The following is a 22,059-nucleotide window of genomic DNA, read 5'->3' as shown; positions in this document are numbered from 1 at the left end:
TATTCTAAGAAAACTTTGTGTCTGTACCTCCTCAGAACCAACCGTTATTAACAGTAAAAACAACTATACCTTGTCAGAATTAAATTTTGGAAGAAAACTTTATGTCTGTACCTTCTCAGAACCAACCGTTATTTACAGTAAAAACAGCTATACCTTGTCAGAATTAAACTTAGTGTCTGTACCTGTTCAGAACCAGCCGTTATTTACAGTAAAAACAACTTTACCTCGTCAGAATTAAATTTTCTAAGAAAATTTTATGTCTGTACCTTCTCAGAACCAATCGTTATTTACAGTAAAAACAACTATACCTTGTCAGAATTAAACTAAGTGTCGGTACCTCCCCAGAACCAACCGTTATTTATAGTAAAACTACTATACCTTGTCAGTATTAAATTTTGGAAGAAAACTTTATGTCTGTACCTTCTCAGAACCAATCGTTATTTACAGTAAAAACAGCTATACCTCGTCAGAATTAAATTTTCTAAGAAAATTTTATGTCTGTACCTTCTCAGAACCAATCGTTATTTACAGTAGAAACATCTATACCTAGTCAGAATTAAATATTCTAAGAAAACTTTGTGTCTGTACCTCCTCAGAACCAACCGTTATTACCAGTAAAAACAACTATACCTTGTCAGAATTAAACTAAGTGTCGGAACCTCCCCAGAACCAACCGTTTTTTACAGTTAAAACAACTATAATACCTTGTCAAAACTGAATTTTCTAATAATTTTTATATCTGTACTTCCTCGGAACCAACCTTTATTTACAGTAGAGACAACCATGTCTTGTCAGAACTAAATTTTCTAGGTAAATTAAGTGTCGAAACCTCCTCAGAACCAACCGTTATTTACAGTGAAAACAACTATACCTCGTCAGAATTAAATTTTCTAAGAAAACTTGATCTGTGCCTCCTATGAACCAACCGTTATTTACAGTTAAAACAACTATACCTCGTCAGAATTAAATGTTCTAAGAAATCTTTATGTCTGTGCCTCCTCAGAACAACCTTCATTACTCTAAAAACAACTATACCTTGTCAGAACTAACTTTTCTAAGAAATATGATAGTCGTTACCTCCTCAGAACCAATTGTTATTTACAGTAAAAACAACTATACCTCGTCAGAATTAAATTTTCTAAGAAAACTTTGTGTCGGTACCTCATCAGAACCAACCGTTATTTACAGTAAAAACAACTATACCTCGTCAGAATTAAATTTTCTAAGAAATATGAGTGTCGGTACCTCCTCAGAACCAACCGTTATTTACAGTAACAACAACTATACCTCGTCAGAATTAAATTTTCTAAGAAAACTTTATGTCTGTACCTCCTAAGAACCAACTTTTATTTACAGTAAAAACAACCATGTCTTGTCAGAACTAAATCTTCTAAGAAATATGAGTGCCGGTACCTCCTCAGAAACAACCGTTATTAACAGTGAAAACGACTATAACTTGTCAGAATTAAATTTTCTAAGAAACCTTTATGTCTGTTCCTCCTCAGAACCAACTTTTATTGACAGTAAAAACAACCATGTCTTGTAAAAACTAAATGTTCTAATTAAACTAAGTGTCGGTACCTCCTCAGAACCAACCGTTATTTAAAATAAAAACAACTATACCTTGTCAGAATTAAATTTTCTAACAAAACTTTATGTCTGTACCTCCTCAGAACCAATTTACAGTAAAAACAACCATGTCTTGTCAGAACTAAATTTTCTAAGTAAACTAAATGGTGGTACCTCCTCATAACCAACCGTTATTTGCAGTAAAAACAACTATACCTCGTCAGAATTAAATTATCTATAAATATCAACCTTTTTTTACAGTAAAAACAACCATAAGTTGTCAGACCTAAATTTTTTAAGTAATCTGAGTGTCGGTATGCCCTGTTTGCATATAATATAACTCAAAACCGTATAAGTGAGGCTACCTAATTTAGTACTTGATCAGAGTTATTGGGTAATAAGCACTGTGTGTATTAGTTTCACAACATTTAGTTGAGGCAAACGCGTAGGTTTGATAACATGCAATTAAATTTCAACGAGGTAAAAGTGACGCCAAACAAATTCAATTTTGATCTATGATTTAATTGTGGTTTTATAAGCATTGTGTATAACTTTCATAGCATTTGGTTGGGGCCAAACTTCAGTTGGAGAACGGAAACCAATTCAGGGACGTACGGAGTACGGACGTACGGGCGGACGTACAGACTGACAAGGGTAAAACTAAATGGCTGCCGGGTTCTTAAAAATATATAAAAGTTACCTTGTCAGTATCAATAATGTGTATATACCGGCATTCTTTATGTGCATGTCTTAATTCTGGCGAACGTCATAAGACACAACTTATATAGTTCTTTATACTTTGTAAGAATCATGATTTTTTTTAAATTATGATAGAAATCATCTATCAGAACTAACCATAAATTATTAAATATCAATTCTAAACCATACCTTGTCAGAATTAAGTTGTGAAGTAATTATATATGTAAGTCAAATGCAACCATTTTTTTTTTTACAGGAAACAATACACCCTATAAGAACCTACTTCTGTATTTAAAATCAAAATATAGGACGAAACGTCATTAGAACTAATCAAACAAAAGCTTCTCAGAACAAAATTTTCTTCATCATTATAAATTGTTATACCTCCTTACATATTAAAAAATCATCTTTTTTTTTAAATTATTTTTGAAATGAAAATTTAGCATTTACGATGCACTATATTGTCAGTTTTCAAATACTCATTTTTCAAGTTATGGAATGAGTTGATGAAAAAAAATATTTAATTGTGTACTGGTCTTTGCAATAAATGGATATACGCACAAATTTATCAAGAAGCATCTATTTTCCCTTCTACCAGGCTGTATATAAAGTGACATAATGTGACATTAATGTTTATTTTGCCGACTCCATTTAACCATATTTAAGAAAACAAGTGTATAAGAAGAAATATGGATTGTGCGTGTAAATTTCGAACAAACATATAAATAAGAAAGAAAATAAAGCATAAATTACGCAACCCATTATATAATATTCATATTTTATTGTAGATACACTATATAGCACATAAAATCTGTATCTTGGGGTCAATAGATCATGAAGTTTCATATATATATATTTATCAGATGTTTCTAATATATTACTGACAGAGATAATAAACTATATGTAAGTCCTATAAAGTTTACCATGCATAAACTTATCTAATTAAGGACGCATGTATAAATAAGCCTCTGACTAAACCCAGAGACATATATACACGTGTATATATGTCTCTGCTGAACCCAAACACCGGCTAACATGCAGTAAATTAAGTCTTTAAGTTCTATATTTTATCATTTAATCAGATATACAAACGAAACGTGTATAATTATAATCTAATATTCTCGCTAATACTACTGTGATTACATTATATGTACATGTCGTGTTTATTGGTGTAAATGCAGGTTATAGTTGTTTGTCGGTAATTAGCTAACGAGTGCTGCGCATGACTTTTAAATGGTTCTGGAGACGTATTCCGGTGCTGCATTCGTACGGTTCTGTGACCGTACCGGCTGCCGTATATTGATGGTCACAAACCAACATCAAACTATGAGTGGCCGTTCATGTCATTTGCGCGATTATATACGCGTATATAATTTTCAACGCGTATATATACGCGTTGAAAGTGGTTTTCAACGCGTATATTGTGGTTTTCAACGCGTATATTGTGGTTTTCAACGCGTATATTATCGTTTTATACGCGTATATTGTTAAAATAAACACGTTTATACTTTATTCCAATTTATTTATCATATACGCGTTAATATACGCGTTATTTGCATAAATATACGCGTTAATATACGCGTTAATATACGCGTTATTTGTGTTAATATACGCGTAAGAAATCATTATATACGCGTTAATAAACATTCGTTTGTCTTATTGTTTTAACCAATGAAAGCTGCGTTCTTAAACTGGTTTGCATGTGACAATTGTATAACGAATATGGCTGCCAACTTTAGTGGAAATGGGGACAATTATTTTAAATCCAATCAAAACTGTCCATGTTATTGTGTTCGGTTTCATCAAGGGGACATAACTTGTTAGGCGGGAATTGTCAATGGCGCTTTCACAGCTCCATGCGCTTATTCGACATGCTCAACAAAGAGGGTCTCATGATACAGATGAACCCGCAGATGATGATTTCGTTGGAGGGTAAGTACTGAAGTGTAGGTAAAAGTATTTATACACGAGACTTTTCGTTGTATTATTGTCTATTATAGATAAGATACCACAATGAAGACCGCACCGAAAACAATCCCAATTCTCTTTATAATATTTATTTATTATAAGTCTATCGAAATCGTTGATCAACGCATTATAAACAGACGAAACGGTACATCGATTAAATCAAAATGTCATTAAATAAGTCACAACTTTTTAAATGATGTTCACTCAGTCAGTTGTCAAGTGTTTTGTAACGATTTGAAACGGAAATATTTTATGGGTTACACTAAAGACCTGAAAGTGGACCTGAAAAGACCTGAAAAGACCTGAAAATATACAACTAAAATTATTCAAATTGCAATAACTTTTTTATTATTGGATGGAATTTCTTCAAGTTTTAATTTTATTAGTTTTCAATATCCACATTTTATTAAAATTTAAATTTTTTGAATTAAAAACAAAATTTTGATGCCAAAAGTTGGACCTGAAGGGAGAAATGAAAAGACCTGCAAAGTGGAAAGGGATTAATATAAGTTGCAAAACTTGTTTCCCAATCCACTATAAATAAATATGTTTAAACTAACTATATATACACAGGTTCATTCAGGACTTTATTTTTCATCCAGCAGGTCCGACATTTGTCACAAAGTGCAGGTTCCAGACTTGGGACACACACTCAACGATTGTGATGGGGTTATCATAGTTTAAAGACACCAAATATTTTTCTTAATTATTTATTTCTATGGTATATCATGTCTCTTTGACTTATGAGTTTTGACATGTGAGTTTTGATTATTCTTTGGTATCTCCCGTCTTTTTTGTATCAGTTTTGCGTATCATATTAGTATCATGGCTTCCGTCAATAAAAATTAGAAAGAAGGGTGACCGAAAGAAAGTGTGATCCCAATGTGACAGTTTTCCAAAAGAGAACAAATGACACCGAACATGAAATGTTAACAACCATATTTTACGTTTCTGTTTATTATTTTCTTTTGAAAAAAAAAATAGCGGAATTTTAGGCACATTTAGATTTTTGAATTTACGTTCAGGTCCGAGTTTTGACATCCAAACGATATTTTTCATGTATTTATTTTATATTATCATTATATTTATATTGAACTTTTTGTTTCACAAAAACAAAAGTTGAAAGATATCCACTGTATATTAAAAAAGTTATTGAAGTTAGAATTATTCCGACCAAAGATTTTCAGGTCCCTTCAGGTCTTTTCATTTCTCCCTTCAGGTCCAACTTTTGGCATCAAAATTTTGTTTTCAATTTAAAAAAATTAAATTTTAATGAAATATGGCTATAAACAATTGATAAAATTCCAACTTGAAGAAATTCCATCCAATAATAAAAAAGTTGTTGCAATTTGAATAATGTTAGTCGTATACTTTCAGGTCTTTTCAGGTCTTTTCAGGTCCACTTTCAGGTCTTTAGTGTAACCCATATTTTATAGCCTTATCAGTATCACTTTCGATTATTCAATTTATTGTCATTTCCGTTGATCAATCATCAGACAACATCTGTAATAAAGCCAACAGCACACTAGGTTTTCTTCGAAGGAATCTTAACATCAGTTCCACCTCAGTAAAGGAACAGGCATATAAATCTTTAGTCAGACCATCACTAGAATATGTCGTTCAGTTTGGGGCCATTACTGTACTGAGGATATTAACAAGATAGAAAAAGTACAAAGAAGGATATGTCACTAACCGACACAGAAACACCTCAAGCGTGAGTAACATGCTAGATCATTTAAAATGGAGAGACCTGGCACACAGAAGAACCGATGCACGCCTGGTCATGTTCTATAAAAATTTCATATCGCCTCATTGCTATCACAAAAACAGATTAATTCAACCACTCAGACAGTCCAGGATCATATATACACACTCTCTCATACCAAATTCCATCCTGCCGAACACAAATAAGACAACTATAATTTTTCCCATGCACAATTAAAATCTGGAACAGACTTCCCCCTGAGTATTGTGATGAGCGACTCCATAGAATTGTTCAAAGTAGCCGTCTCAAACTACATGCATGCACCTACAGCCGGTAAATTCATCATGTGTAAATAGTTTTATCTTAATATTTAAAATAATAAATTATAAATATGCACTACCACTATGTTAAAAAAAAAAATTTTACTATCACAAATTTGTTATATTTTACTGTATATATATATATCTTCACAAAGCAATGCGCAGTACAAGTGACGTAAACGTCAACATGTTGAAGGTGGCCATTATACATTATATAGAAGTAGAACACAGACTACTGAAACAGTAAAAATAGTTATCCTGTCTGATTTATTCTTCCCAGCTACTTTAGGCCAAATAAAAAAGTATGTGTGGTTCCAGTTACATCTGAAAAAAAGTTAGGGTGAGTAGGTAGGTAGGTTTTTTTTGTTATTTTATGGTTTTTTAAAATTTTGACGGGACATATTATGGTATACACATGTCCGGTGTCCATCCGTCTGTCTGTCTGTCCAGCGTGAACATGTTGCACTGTAACTTGAGAACGACTTATCCAAATTACATGAAACTTAATACAGTTGTTTTTTTATGATGGTCAAATGATCTGTATACTTTTTGGTGAAAATTAGATTTAAACTTTTTGATTTACGGCACTTTGTAACTAAAACAGGGGGGTGTTTTTTTCACATGTCACACTGTATCTCAAAAACGATTCTTGATTATGGCTTAAAACTTTAAACACTTCTTAGTTATATTAATCTCAATATCTGTATACTTTTTGGTGATGATTTAATATTTCATTTTTGAGTGATTGAGTATTTTGTAAAAAAGGGGGAGGGTTTCCCGCCGTGTCTCAAAAACCATATGTGGTTATTGCTTAAAACTTTCTCAGAAACTATTTATGATTATTGCATATAACTTCCACATAAGATGTCGGGCGTATCATGCGCTCATGGCGCAGCTGTTTATTTTACATTGAGTCTATGGGAGCAACATTCTGACTTTAACAGTGCTTAATGAAAAATGACAATAAAATCTTGAGGGTAGGCTATTTTCAAGCCAAAAAAGTAGGGACAGTATGGTTACTAGAACCACACATATATTTTTATTTGGCCCTATATTTGCTAGCTGAAATGAATTGTAATAGCATAACATTAAGTACTTGGATGAGGAATAAGAAATTACATGTACATCTTACAATGTTGACCAAAAATCAATTGTAAATGCAAACATACAAAATTACAGTGCAGATAGATGAGGCATCTGTGTACCGGTACTATGGACACATTCTTGTTTGTACATAAATTAAGGTTAGTTTTCTTGTTGAAAATTGTTTTATATTGACATTTTGGTGCTTATTATAGCTGACTGACGTACGGCCTTCAACAATGTGCAACGCCCATACCACAGTTGGAACCCCCTCTTTGTTCTGGATTGGGAACCCCCTTTTCAAAATGGCTGGATCTTCCCCTGTAATAGATACACTTCATACAAAGTCTTTTTAAAGCTTCATTTTTATGGAATTCTTATTTGTTATTAGATAATGGCAGCTGTTACTACATGTTCAAATCAGTTCAATGTACATGTATGTCAAGGGATCAAATTCCACTATTGTGCAGTTTTTGTACAAATTTATATCTAAAAAATAACTACTGATAGCAACAAAAAATGGCATCTAGTAAAGGTAAAAAACAGTCAGCACTACAATACATCATATTTTTACAAGGAAAAAACTTTAAAAGTAAACTTAAAGTGATTATATTAACTACTATGTATAATAATTTCTCTCTTGTTAGGTTTCGTCATTTTCGACAAGCTGGTAGCTCAAGATCTAAAGCTAAATTGAAGCCTGTGTATACAGTTCATGTAATTTGTTTGGATGGACCTCAGTATACTGAGGTGGATCCAGGCATCATTCGAAAAATGAATGAAAAAAACTTAGGTGAGACTGGTATTTAAAGAATGGCATGCTGTGATAAAATGAACATGTAACCATTTTTATACACCCGTCAAAATTTTGACAGGATGTATTATGGTATATAAATGTCTGGCGTCTGTCTATCTGGCGTAAACATGTTGCACCGTAACTTGAGAACAACTCATCCAAATTTCCTGAAACTTAATATAGTTGTTTCTTAAGATGGTCACATGATCTGTATACTTTTTGGTGAAAATAAAACTTTTTGAGTTACAGCACTTTGTAACTAAAATTAAAAACAGTAGTGTTTTTTTTTCACATGTTGCACAGTATCTCAAAATGATTCTTGATTATTGCTTAAAACTTTTCACATATCTTAGTTAAATTAATATTAATATCTGTATACTTTTTGGTGATGATTCAAAACTTTAGTTTTGAGTTATTGAGTATTTTGTAAAAGAGGGGATTTTTTTTACATGTCACGCCGTATCTCAAAAACGCTATATGGTTATTGCTAAAAATTTCTCGGAAACTATTTATGATTATTGTATAAAATTTCTACACAAGACGTTGGGCGTATCATGCATGTTTACCACAGTGCAGCTGTTAATTTTTTTATATCATCTATTTTTTCCCTTATGAATCTGATATTAACAAACAGTTAACTTGTAGAGTGATGGATAAGGGGTTTTAATATTTAAATCTGGGTTTTTTTTCATCAAGAAAATATATGTAAGTTTTTTACACTCAACTCAAAATAATTATTAGAAAATTACCACACGAAAAACCATTGTCAACCTTGGCTTCGCAGCGATTGACAATGTTTTCTCGGGGTAACAATCTGCTCTATCACCCTCTAAGCTATGTGTTATTTATATAGTATCAATCTCATCAAATGTTAATAATTTTATAGTAGCAACCCCTCCTACTGTTATTTATTCCTGGCTTATTATGATTTTAATTATTTAAATACTACATCATGTACATTATGACTTAAATAACAGTTAATGAACATTCATCTTGTTCTCATTAGGCAGTAGAACACTGAAAATGAACAGAAAATCCTCCCGAAGCTCGTTAATCAGTAAAATCGGAAAAGAATGGAACTTAAATTGCACATTCAAATTAATGAGGGCAGTGAAAGAGGAAGGACGATTAAGCTTAAAAATAATACAGGGAACCACAACTGCCAGCATAAAGACAGAGTGCAACAGATCAAAGATCTATGTTCTCCCTGATGAACAGGTACATTTATGAAATATTGACATTATTTCAAGATTGACAGGTACCCTACAGGTCAATGCATAAAGCCAAAACCTAAATGCTATCCATTTAGGTCCACACTTAAATCTTGATATATATGTCACAGAATAACCTTCTATCAATAGACAACTTTCGAGTTTGATGCATTTCCGTCAAAAACTCTGGTTTTAGTGAACGTCATTTGTGCGAGTGGTTGGAAAACTATAATTCTATATTGAAAGATTATTCGGCAAATTGAATTCTTAAAATTGACAATCAGCATTGCTGTCATTAGGGAATTGTCATTAAGTACCTACAGAACAACCATTATTTCTAGTTTATCCTGCACAATGACGATCACTAAGACGCTTGATGAACGTAAATAGTGCAGGGATACAGGCGACCCCTTCTATCTGGTAAATGACGTCATAAAAGCGCGTATAATTGACGATTTTTTTTTCCGGTGACAGATGAACTCGAAAGTGGTCTATTGACACATCATGAAAAAGCATAAAATGGTTCACACTAAATTTTGTAAACCTGTATGTCCTTTATCATGTTTTTTGTTAAGTTATGTGTTGGATACATGTATGTTAGATAAAGAAAAAATATTTTTTCAGTTGATGCTGAATTTTATTTGACAAGGTTTACCTTGAAATATATTAACATTTACAGATTGATTTTATTTATCAAGAAACTTCAAAATTCAACAGGCAAATGACAGGCATTGAAAATTAGATGTTTTATAATGAAAATCATTAAATGGCTTGTACCTAAGTTATTGGGACCATGAACACCTCTTCAGGGGTTTAAAAATCCACAAGTGGGACACCCAGGACTAAATCGTTTACACCTTGGGCAATCAAAATTAACCCAATATTCCCGACAGACTAGTAATAAAAAATTCTTGGCTTTTTGAAAAATAGAAAATAGAAATCCTTCATTACTATTCTATCTTAGCCAATCCAATTTAATTACATCATTCAGGTTTCAAAGAATTTGAACTGGTTGATAATATTGTTGAAATGAAATATGCATTGAATCAAATCAAGTGACCATATATAATGATTGCGACTGCATTTATGAAGTTGATGTCTTTTAATTGAAATATACACAAGACCTACATGTTCAAAGTTAATCAAATGGCCTTTGTAGTATGCCATGTTTTAATTTTGAATTGAACATATTAAGATTGCAGGTGTAGTAATTATATTTGTGTGCAAAAGTCTTACCAGTATATTAATTATATTAAGACAATGTTTGGTCATATATATTTTTATAGATCTATAATAGTTCTGATACAAGTGATGAGGATCATATAGCAGGTGGTAGCAATACAAACAATCCTGAACAGGTATGTACATCAAAGTTGCTTTTTCACAATTAAATGAATTTGTCTAAATCTACTTGGTTTCTTTTCTAAAACTGTAAACTGGACTTTGAGCAAACTTGAAGATTAAAATGCATGTATTTGCTATTTTGTCATACAATGTGTATTATTTTTTTTTTTAGATCATGTAGATATTTGTAAAGATATGGATTTTGTTCTCTAATCATACCCAAAGCTTTCATCTAGATCTTTCAGAATTGCATATCAAACAAATGAAGGCCTACCATTTGATACTTTCAGAATGATGTATTACCAAATTTACATAGATCTCAAAGACAACAGAGGCCATCCCATATTAGAACATTAGCTGTAATAGCTAATGCTACAGCGGAACTAATGGTAATTTACTTAAATAAAAGTTATTTCTTCTTAAAAATAAACAGCATAAAACCTTAATTTTACGAACTGGGGGGGGGGGGTATTTGACAGGGCTCACACTAGTTGATCGCATAAATTCATTTAAAGCATAAAAGACAAGTTAAAAGAGCAATGGGCATATCATGCGCTAAAGCGCAGCCCTTTATTTATTATACTTTCAATAAAGATGAAGTGGAACAATTGAATACATTAAACTGAGAAAAAAAACTATAGGTAGGTTTTAAAATAAGGAAGTTTTCTGAAATTTTGTCAATTTACAATGTCAATAGTATTGTATTCAGACATTTTCATGATCATGATCATAATTATATCAATAGCCATAAAGCAGTGTTGTTTTTCTTTTCTACAATTATTCACAAATTACTCTTTCAGACCTGAGTGTGAGTATTATACTTCAGGAGAAGGTATAAGAAGAACAAGAGATAAAGCCACTTATTTTGTTGCATAACATTTAAACTTCTTTAGATCTTCTAAAAACCATCATAACTTCTTTAATAATGAGTTAAAATTGTACTTAGAAAATTGCCACTTTTGAATGATTCTATTAGATAAATTTCAAATAAAATACTGTACAAATAAGTGGCCTTATCATCCCTTCTTGTAGGTTTATATAAACCACTATTTTATCCAACCATCACAAGGCAACTGTATAACTTTTTAGCCACCACCTATCTATATCAGCACATTGGTTATATACCTTTTTGTAGTGAATATATTTATAAATTATCTAGAAAAAAATTCTAGTACACTTCTGCTTCAGGTTATATTGTTTAGCTATTCATGTACTCTCTTTGTACATACATACTAGCCTCTATATTTTTTTTATAAACCTAAGTTATACTTTTGTTTGTTTGTCCGTGTGCCTGTCATATCCAATTTTGATAATAATTCAATAACTCTTTCAACAATTTCATGTGGTGAATTGTCAATTTCTATAGATTGAAGCTTCATTTTGATTTTTATGAATTTAAAACTTACAAGACTTTATTCATAAAATAGGGTGTGGAAGGTTTGCAGTTTTTATACGCCCGTCGTCGACAGTACGTATTATGGTATACCGTTGTCCGTCCGTCGTCCACACTTCGGACAATAACTCATATTTTCACCAATTTCCATGAAACTTTGGTGAATTGTTTATATCTATTGACGTAAGCTTCCTTTCGTTTTTTTTAAATTTCAGATTTTCAGTTTTGGATTTATGGGGCTTTATTCATAAAAAAAGGGGGATTTTAACACTTTGGACAATAACTCAAAAAGGCTTTCACCAATGTCAATGAAACTTAGGTGAATTGTTTATATCTATTGATTTAAGCTCCCTTTCAATTTTTATAAATTTCAGATTTTACATTTCTGTGTTATGAATTTTTATGCTTAAAAAAGAGTGGATTTTCCAATTTTGGGACAATATATTTCAAGCATAAAAGACAAGTGAAAAGAGCAACAGGCGTATCATGCGCTAAAGCGCAGCCCTTTATTGGACTACGATTTAAGTTGCTAGAATTAACATATTTCATGTAGTATTAACACATCATGAGGATTATATTTTATTGATTACATCAGAGTTGCAGGACAATAACCATTTATGTTGAAGCATTTTTCACATTTTGAACACTTTATCTCATTCTGTTATATAGTATAAATGAGCCATTGGTGATGGGTATATTAGTGAGACATGGTGATGGGTTTAATCTTAGAGAGCTTATTTCACACTCAACATGTAACTATGCCTTAAATACATTTAGAAAAAAGATTGTTGATGTAACTTTCCTGTCTCGAAATTTTTTATAAGTTTTAGATTTGACAGTATTCACAAGTAATTGGTTTTTGTCAAGCCTTTCGACTTTACGAATATAGACTTCCTGACAACAGTATATGCCTTAAATGTTTTTTACCTAGATTTCTAATTGAAAAACTTTCATCATATTCATTGCTTGCATGATGTATCTTAGCACACTTGCTTGAAATTTTGTTTGTGACGTATAATTTTCTCTTATATGACCTTTTTTTTTACAGTTTCTTTTCTACTTAAAATAACAATCCTATAATGTCGCAAAGAATGAGGTTTGCTTTTTATAGAAAAACAAAATTAAAAGTCATATGAAACCTCAAATTATAAAAAATGATGCTTATGTTTTTTATAACTAAGTGGGTAGTTTTATTAATAAAACTTATGTACAGGTTGCAGTCTTGTAATTGACTGCTCCATAGGCTTACATGCTAAACAGCTGATCTTTGAAAATAAAAAAATAAAAAATGCTACATAGAAAAAAAAATTCATGTACATATCATGTATGTACTAATGTGAAATTGTGATTTAATCCCAAAAAAAGGGGGGTCTTGCCACAAGGAATAAAAAGTTACGCAATCCTGAAGTCAAAACATTTTTTTTCTACTTTCTGTGCTATTTTTACTAGGCCGCAACACTTCCAGTAAACATAATATCCTTCCACTTTCCTGGATTGATATCCCCAAAAGATGCAAGATTTTTTTTAAAGTCTATATATATGTTTCAATTCAGCATAAACCTATAATCAAACAGAAGTGCACTATTTTGTTTCCCTCCATGTTTTGACATGCACCGGAAATTGGAGTTGTAATACAAGAGACAGATACCCAAAAAAAAAATGACGATTATACGTAATTTATGTAAGAAATGATAAAATCTATACGGAAGACTAAGTTTATGATAAATACATGCATTGGTTTAAAAATAAGATACACATGATTATTTCCCAATTCACTTGTTTCATATGACTTTAAAGTGCTAAAAATACATCAAAATTAGGAGTACACTATTAGGGAACCATTTTGTACAGACTACAGTAACTAACATTTTTTTTTAAATACGGTATGTTAAATGAATATTGTTATTGTTGGTAATAAGGTTTTAAACACATACTAATAAAAAAAAAATTTTTTATATAGGAACAGAGTAGTGATGAGGAACTGCCTGATCCACGACTTCATGATCCTAGTTTAAATGTAAATATCAGGTTTTTTTTAGGGGGAACAAAGTAAATTATAAATTATGGTCAACAGTGCTAAAGAAATCTTAAATTTAAAAAGTACATGGAAATCTTGTGTTCTAATTTCTTCAAATACCAATTGATTATATGTTATTCAGGTCTCAGACAGGGTATATACTGTGACATTCCCGGCTTAGATTTTATATCCACGGAGACCGAGATAGGTTTTTACAAAGAATTAAAGAGACCGTCGATTATTGCTTTAGATTGGGATCATCAGATATTTTAGAGACAGAAAATCTAACCAACATTAACTTCAGGTAAAAATTTTACTATATTTGGTATACTGATCCCCCCCTACTAGTACTTACCAGTCTGTCATGTGTTAATAATATTTGCAGTTACTTCTTGTTTTTAAAATTATTTAAAAATAGGGCAAATGTAAGGCTCTTTTGACGTAATAAATTATTCAGTTGTTTCTTGTAGCAGATTACTGAACTAAATGCTGATAATGAAACACAAGGAAGAAATGAAGAGGTAGGTAAAGTGTTTGTTATTGTTTGTATAAAATGCAGGTGATAAGGTCCATCTAAAAAACTATGTTGGCACATCATAAGAATGTACTCAGACTTCCTATTGTTTGCTTTAAAAGTTAGTTTCATTGATACCAAACTTTCCATATTGGTCAAGAAATATGTAGTTTAGAATGTATTAAAGGTTGTACCTTAAGAATAAATACAAAAAATACTAAGTGATGAAAACTAGTATTGTTAGTTTAATCGGTGCTATTTATCTTTAAATAGAATATACATATATATATATTTAATTTTATATTTAGTAGTAAATACAGTAGTTTTGAATATTTGATAAATAGCCTGCTGTTTAATTCGTATCGCTCAACTCTGATGTGCACCCTTTATCGACCTTTATAGCATTGCTAACCCTTATCACACCCATTTATCGCATGGCTACCCTTTTCACACCCCTAATTTTTTTTTAAATTTTTTTCTAATTTTTTTTTCATTTTAGAATTAATCAACACCCCCCCTAAAAAAAATGCCCCCCCCCCCCAAAAAAAATTTTTTTTTTGAAAAGGTACAACATTACTAAAGGAGGATAAAAATAACTAAATGAAATACCATACAAAAAAAAAATACAATAAACAAAATATGTCTATCGACAACAGGACCCAAATTGTAAGGTAACCCTCTGCTGAGGTGCTTCGGACAAATAAGCAGTTCCTATACACGATAAAGCTTATAAAACATTGCAAAAATAAATCTGAAAGTAACCCAGGTGCTAAGGATCAGTAAGCAGTTCCAATCTACTCTCCTGTTTAAATACATGATAAAGCGTATAAAACATGGTAAAATCTGTATCACATGCTGTATCACCCTGGACCAATATCATCCCTCGAGCCTGAAGGCCTTCGTGCTGATATTGGTATCTCCGGATGATAGGGCATGTGATACGGATTTTGCCATGTATTATACGCTTTATCATATATTTCAACAAAAGAGTATTATATTATATGAACTGTTTTCTGATCCATAGCACTGGGTTACCTTTAGTTCTACTTTTGTTTTGTTTCAAAGGCCTTAAAAGAACTGCTCAATTACTTATCCGAAGCACCTTACAATTTGCGTGCTGTTGCTTTAAAAAATATTTTGTTTATTATTCACAATTTGTATTTATTTGTGTGTTTTGTATTATGCGATAAAGGGTGCGCATCAAAGTTGCGCGATATGGATTAAACAGCAGGCTATTTATCACATATGCAAAACTACTGTATTTACTACTAAACATATGATAAATATATATATAACATATTGATATAAAACATTTGAATGCATGAAGTTTGGGTGTCTTTTTCAGATTGCAACACCAAGAGCTGGAAGAAATAATGTAAGTAGATATAGGAAGATGTGGTGTGAGTGCCAATGAGACAACTCTCCATCCAAATAACAATTTAAAAATTAAACCATTATAGGTTAAAGTACGGCCTTCAACACGGAGCCTTGGCTCACACCGAACAACAAGCTATAAAGGGCCCCAAAATTACTAGTGTAAAACCATTCAAACGGGAAAACCAACGGTCTAATCTATATAAACAAAACGAGAAACACGTATATATTACATAAACAAACGACATCTACTGTACATCAGATTCCTGACTTAGGACAGGTTTTAATGTTTTGTACTTATATTACAACCATGATAACTGTAATGCCTGATATCAAAACATCAGAATTCTGATATGACTATGAGTTGGATTCTAACTGTAGTTCCTGTGTTGGGGTTGGGTGTTGGTTACTCACTGCTATTCAGATTAAGAGTATTCCTGTGCCAATTGCATAGTCTAAACCGGTCCCTGTTGTAACCAACTCAACTAAAAAAAATTACCCTGTTCTATTCAGTGACAAAAACAAAGGATATCCTGTTCTCCATACAATGAATATCATTGAATAAACTATTACAAATTGAAAATAGGCTATCATTGAATAAACTATTACAAATTGAAAATAGGCTATCATTGAATAAACTATTACAAATTGAAAATAGGCTAATTATTTTTAATAGAAATATGGAATAATCACATTTACGTGTATTTTACAACACTGTTTACTGCCAAAAGGTTGAAGAAACTCGCCATCACATGTGTCACAAATGATCAATTCATAACCCTGTTGGATAAAGATGAGTCAAATGTGTAACCCTGTTATACAGACCCTATTAAATGGCACACTCATATTGTACAAATAAATGTACAACTAGCTAGGAAGATTTCTAGGGGTTTTTGAATTAAGTTTTTTTTTTTTAGAATGAAAGATCAAGAGGAGCTAATGGTGGAAGGGGAGGAGCAGGAAGAGGAGCTGGAAGAGGAACAGGAAGAGGAACTGGAAGGGGAACAGGAGCAGGGACATTATCTGGAAGGGGAACAGGAGCAGGGACATTATCAGGAAGAGGAGCAGGAAGAACAAGAATTGCAAGAAATAATGTAAGACTTTCTTTAATAAGGTATGAAATAATAAATATTGGTTTCATTGGTGTATGAACTTAATTTTGGTTTTGCAAATGTGCAAAACAAAATTCAGTTCATACATGTACACCAAAGAACAATATTTTATACCCCCACTCTTTATAGTGGGGGCTTTATTGCAATCATCTTGTTGTCTGCCTGTTCGTTTATTCGTCTGTTTCTTTCCTCTGTCTGTTTGCCATTAAATATTTCTAGCAAACACTACTCCAAATTTTTCTTCAAACACTTCTACAATATGAAGGAGTGGAATGATTTCATACTTGGCCACCAGCTTAACAGTGATGAGTTGGATGTGGGCATGTCCTCTTTAAGTTTTGTTCATTGTGATGAACAATACTTTTTTTACCGATAAAACAACATATTTCTCTTAAATTTATTATACCCCCAGTCAGAAGGAGAGGAGGTATACTGGTTTTTATACCTATGTATATCTGTCAATCAATTTGTTAGAAACAAATATTTTTGTTAGACTTTTCTCAGTAATGACAAATCACAGCCACTTAATATATGAACGCAACTTCAGGTCCAATATGTTGCTTACCGATTTCAGGACTGTAGTACAGTACTATCATTGCAACATCAACCAGTAATAATTTATATACAGTAAATGAATGCAGATTTGGTTTCTTTTTCAGAATGAAAGATCAAGAGGAGGTAGAGGTGGAAGGGGAGGAGCAGGAACTGCAAGAAATAATGTAAGACTTTTCTTCTATTTTTTTTGTCATGCTCTGATCTGCAAATTAATGTTTAATCCTTTTTAAAACCGGTTCGGGAGAGCTGGGATCCCGCTTACATGTTTTACCCCGCCACATTATGTATGTATGTGACTGTCATAACTCGGGAGCCTGTAATTCAGTGGTTGTTATTTGTTGCTGTGTTACATATTTGTTTATTGTTAATTTATTTGTACATTATTAGGCGGTAAGTTTTCTTGTTTGAATTGTTTTACATTTGTCATTTTGCTGACTATGCCATATGGGCTTTGCTCATTGCTGAAGGCTGTACCGTGACCTATAGTTGTTAATTTTTGTGTCATTTAGTCCCTTGTGAAGAGTTGTCTCATTGGCAATTACACCACATCTTCCTTTTTATAGTTACGCCCCTACATAGAGTTTGGTTAATAAGCTTTCCTCTTAGTCTATTCCAAAATGAAGACAATGCCATTGTTAAAGTAATCTGGCAAACATATACCTGCCAACTGTCACTATTTGTGGGGGATTTCCCCCATGGAGGCTCCAAAATGGTTTGAAAAAGGCAATCTTGTCTACAATTTAAAACAAAACAATCAATTTGCCATTGCATTTGGTTTGTTAAATTATAAAGAAGTCAAAATACAACATCAAAATAAATTTGAAGGTCCCTTAAAGGGTTTGGTATGATTATGAGAGCTTTCTCGCACATAAAACCCCCATGGGCATTTTGAAATGTTGGCAGGTATGCAAACATTAGGTATTCCTGAAGAATAAATCAGTCATTTAACCATTTCTTTTCGTAGCATTTGGAAAGTTATATATTTTTCGAATTTGTAGGATGATACCAATATCACTTTGCCATTACATAGAGATTTGTCACCAGAACCAAGAGATTTATCACCAGTACCAAGAGATTTATCACCAATACCAAGAGATGTGACACCAGTACCAAGAGAAGATGAGGTATGCTTTATGTTAACTTTAAATTTCAATATAATTAAACCTTCTCTTGTGTGTGGTTTCCTTTCCATTACTGTACTTTGAACATGATTTTTGGAAGAAAAAGTTCTTAAAGCATTTTTATATTTTTTTTTATTTACAGGACTTACGTAATGAACGACAAAGATATTATGCAGCAGGCACACCTACAGTGCAGTTTAGAGCAAGTACTCCTATGCAGCATGAAAAGGCTCTTGTAGACGTAAATACAACGTAAGATCCTTATATCATATCAATATAGTATGTCAAAAGTCAGTGGATCCTATTGAAAACAAAATTTTAAAACATCTGATATAATTAAATAACAAAAGATGTTTTTGGAACTTGTGTTTATATCTTCATTGCACAAACATGTTTAAACTGTAGATATATATATAAAAATTTGTTGAGTTAGATTGCTGACAAATAAAAATACATTGTTTATAAAAATAAAATAACATCTTCAAACGCTTAAAACACGTGTCTAATGTCTATATCTAGATTCGCCTTAAGTGACAAGATAAAACTATGACTATTGAAGCTATATAATTTTATATAGCGGATGTGGTCTAGTGGTCTAGAGCGCTGGAAATGAGGCTAAGCGATTGGTGCTGCAGTGTATCAAAGGTGTGACTTCGAATCCCCTAGAGGGACAAAAATTTGTCAGCATGAAAATCTAATTTTAACACTGTTGGGTTTAATTTTCAGACTTATATATATTTAAAAATATATATATGACAAGAAATATGCATTTTGGATTTTTATAGTCCATAAATTATCCCTCAAGATAGGTTCAATTGATCTTAGACTATTTCAGAAATTACCAAAAATTAAAATAATTTTTTTTTTACAATATAAAATTGAGAATTGAAATGGATCTTCAACACAGCAAGAAAATCACACAGCCTCATACAGCCATTTTGGTATATATATTTTCCTTAGTTCCGCTGTAAAAATAATATTTTTCATGTGTCATTGTTTTTTTCTGATTTCATTAAATTTTATGCAATGTGGATATTTACTTTTCAGATTATATTGCCCCTCAAATTTATTTCATATCGAATAGTGAATCAGTCTGTCTGTCCGTTCATTACCATTTTCTACGTCATTGGATAACTCAAAATTGCTTTGACAGGCTAAAATGATATGTGTACACAATATTCAGCATCACTATAGAAGAAGCCCCCTTTTGTTATGAAGCGTCCTCCAGTTTACTTTTAAGACTAAGGTCGCCTGGCCCTTTATGACAAGTCATTTTTCTAGTCTAGTAGAGTGCCAAAAAGACTTATTTTTTAAGAATGAATATTTCAAATGTATATAACTGTAATGTATTTTAAACCACGAGTCACAATGGTTAATCTTATTGATAGTTGCCTTCAAGTTTACACATAACTGTCAATAAATGAGGTCCTAAAATGCTTCATATTCAATGTAATGTTTATGTATAAACCCTTTAAATTTGCAGTGTAATTATTGGCATAGATGAAACAAATGAGAACAACAAAATAAACAATATTGCTGAAATAGCAGATTTTATTCCGGATGTTCTGCCAGTTGCTGATACAAGGTACTTTCTAGTATATATTATACAATTATATCCTGATAAAGAGGTCAATACAATGATTTATAGACCTGATAAATGTAGATTGACAGAGAATGAAGTTAGAGGTCAATAAATTTTTATCAGGTATTTAATAAAATTGTATTGACCAATTTTGTAAGGTTACTATTGTTTTTGTTTTTTTGTCAATCCAAATTGTCTTTTTTATGGATTCTGCACTAAGTGATGTTGCCATTTTATGATTCATGATGCATAAAAAACATATTGACCCGGTGATATGGAAACATCAGGTCTATAAAACTTTTTGTTGTAGGTCTTGTGACGTTACTTGAACCAATCAATGATCCCAAATGATATAAAAAAATATTAATTATAAATACAATAGAACTATTATTTTTGTCCCCTAAAGCAAGGCAGTATGGGTCTTTATAACAGTCCAGGGTCTGTCTGTCCATCCCACATTGTAAGCTGTCTCATGCGTACAAATCTTGAGGGATTATATTTCAATTTTGTTATTAAGTGTCATCTCAGTCAAATTTAATTTCAGTGCTATACAGATATATTTGTAGGAGTTATTGCCCTGTGCACTTTTTTCAGAGTCTGTAATGTACATTACATCAATGAAAATTTATAAATTTATCATAGACAGATTGATATTGTCATGGTTTTTGCTGTAGGTCTACTACAAATTTTACGATCTAAAATCATTTGTTTTTCATTTTAGAATCCCAACTTCAGTGAGTGAAATAAAAGATTTAATAGGTAGCCATCGTGAAGATTTTATTTCATCAGATGTTGAGAATCCCCTGCTGATGGAAGTTCGGAGAGACTGTGTAATGGTTGACGCCCTAAGTTACATTAGGGTTGCTCAGGATGACCTTAATAGGCCATTACACATTTCATTCATTAATGAAGATGGTATTGACCTTGGAGGGCTGCGTAGAGAGTTTTGGTCCATATTTGTCCATCAAGTTGGACATTCTATTTTTGTGACAGGTATATATATATACAGATTGTAGTTCAGACTTTATTATGAAGAATTTGGTAAATAGGAAAAAGGACCCTTTGTATGAAGTATTTGGTAAATAGGAAAAAGGACCATCACAAAAGTTAAAATAGGTTTTAAGTAAAAAAAAAAAGAATGAGAAATGTGGATTCAAGGTGCAGTATATTCTCTTTATTTTTATGCCACTGTAACGTGTAACCAGTGTGTCACTTATCTCCAACACGGTTTGTTCCAGTAAATACTTGGATTAAAACTGTCCATTAACGGCAATACTAAACACCATAGCTATCTATTTACACAATAAAACAATGAACTATGATATATACACTTGCTCTTTAATAGAAGAATTAAAGTAACAACAACAATTATATATGGACAGACTGTCACTACTAGACATTGTGGGTCGGTGCAGACTGTCCTCCGAAAGGAATGGTCTGGTCTGTCAAGTCTGCTATCCCCAATCCAACTTGTACCCCAGGTATAACCCATTATTTTGGTGTAGTCTTTACATGTATGTTTCACTCCCTTAATATGGGATATCCGAATAGAACACCCCTTTATACAGAGACCACATATCTTTTCATCAATCATCAAAATCTAAACAAAGCTTTCTCAAGCATGATTATACACTGTGATAATAAGATTCTCGATTAAGTTACCAAGATAAACAAATATTCATCACATCACACAATA

At 32.0% G+C, this 22,059-nt stretch overlaps 2 protein-coding genes across 2 annotated transcripts; both read left to right on the top strand.

Moving 5' to 3' along the window:
* The first annotated feature begins 4,020 nt into the window (after positions 1-4,020).
* LOC134681743 (uncharacterized) lies at positions 4,021-9,964 on the top strand. The gene is made up of 3 exons (XM_063541384.1): positions 4,021-4,200; positions 7,992-8,137; positions 9,147-9,964. The coding sequence occupies exons 1-3, from the start codon at positions 4,106-4,108 to the stop codon at positions 9,368-9,370; spliced, it is 465 nt and encodes a 154-aa protein (XP_063397454.1). The 5' UTR covers positions 4,021-4,105; the 3' UTR covers positions 9,371-9,964.
* Positions 9,871-21,379, top strand: LOC134727459 (uncharacterized). Its single transcript, XM_063591842.1, has 12 exons — positions 9,871-9,897; positions 10,638-10,709; positions 10,986-11,084; positions 14,049-14,105; positions 14,576-14,626; positions 15,965-15,994; positions 16,911-17,087; positions 17,765-17,824; positions 18,659-18,784; positions 18,924-19,033; positions 20,265-20,366; positions 21,085-21,379. The coding sequence occupies exons 1-12, from the start codon at positions 9,871-9,873 to the stop codon at positions 21,377-21,379; spliced, it is 1,206 nt and encodes a 401-aa protein (XP_063447912.1).
* The last annotated feature ends 680 nt before the right edge of the window (positions 21,380-22,059 follow it).

This window comes from Mytilus trossulus, chromosome 8 (genome assembly GCF_036588685.1).
Source record: "Mytilus trossulus isolate FHL-02 chromosome 8, PNRI_Mtr1.1.1.hap1, whole genome shotgun sequence".
In the NCBI taxonomy this organism is placed as follows: Eukaryota; Metazoa; Mollusca; class Bivalvia; order Mytilida; family Mytilidae; genus Mytilus; species Mytilus trossulus.
Note: the sequence above shows the minus strand (reverse complement) of the source record. Positions and strands in the feature narration are given on the sequence as shown.

What these genes read in the sequence shown, in the direction of transcription:
- LOC134681743 (XM_063541384.1), top strand. Translation starts at nt 4,106, where the DNA reads ATGGCGCTTTCACAGCTCCATGCGCTTATTCGACATGCTCAACAAAGA. An exon ending in GATGATGATTTCGTTGGAGG is followed by an intron (nt 4,201 to 7,991) that starts GTAAGTACTGAA and finishes CTCTCTTGTTAG; the next exon opens with GTTTCGTCATTTTCGACAAG. An exon ending in AATGAATGAAAAAAACTTAG is followed by an intron (nt 8,138 to 9,146) that starts GTGAGACTGGTA and finishes TGTTCTCATTAG; the next exon opens with GCAGTAGAACACTGAAAATG.
- LOC134727459 (XM_063591842.1), top strand. Translation starts at nt 9,871, where the DNA reads ATGGTTCACACTAAATTTTGTAAACCT. An exon ending in CAAGAATTGCAAGAAATAAT is followed by an intron (nt 17,088 to 17,764) that starts GTAAGACTTTCT and finishes TTTCTTTTTCAG; the next exon opens with AATGAAAGATCAAGAGGAGG. An exon ending in CTTGTAGACGTAAATACAAC is followed by an intron (nt 19,034 to 20,264) that starts GTAAGATCCTTA and finishes TTAAATTTGCAG; the next exon opens with TGTAATTATTGGCATAGATG.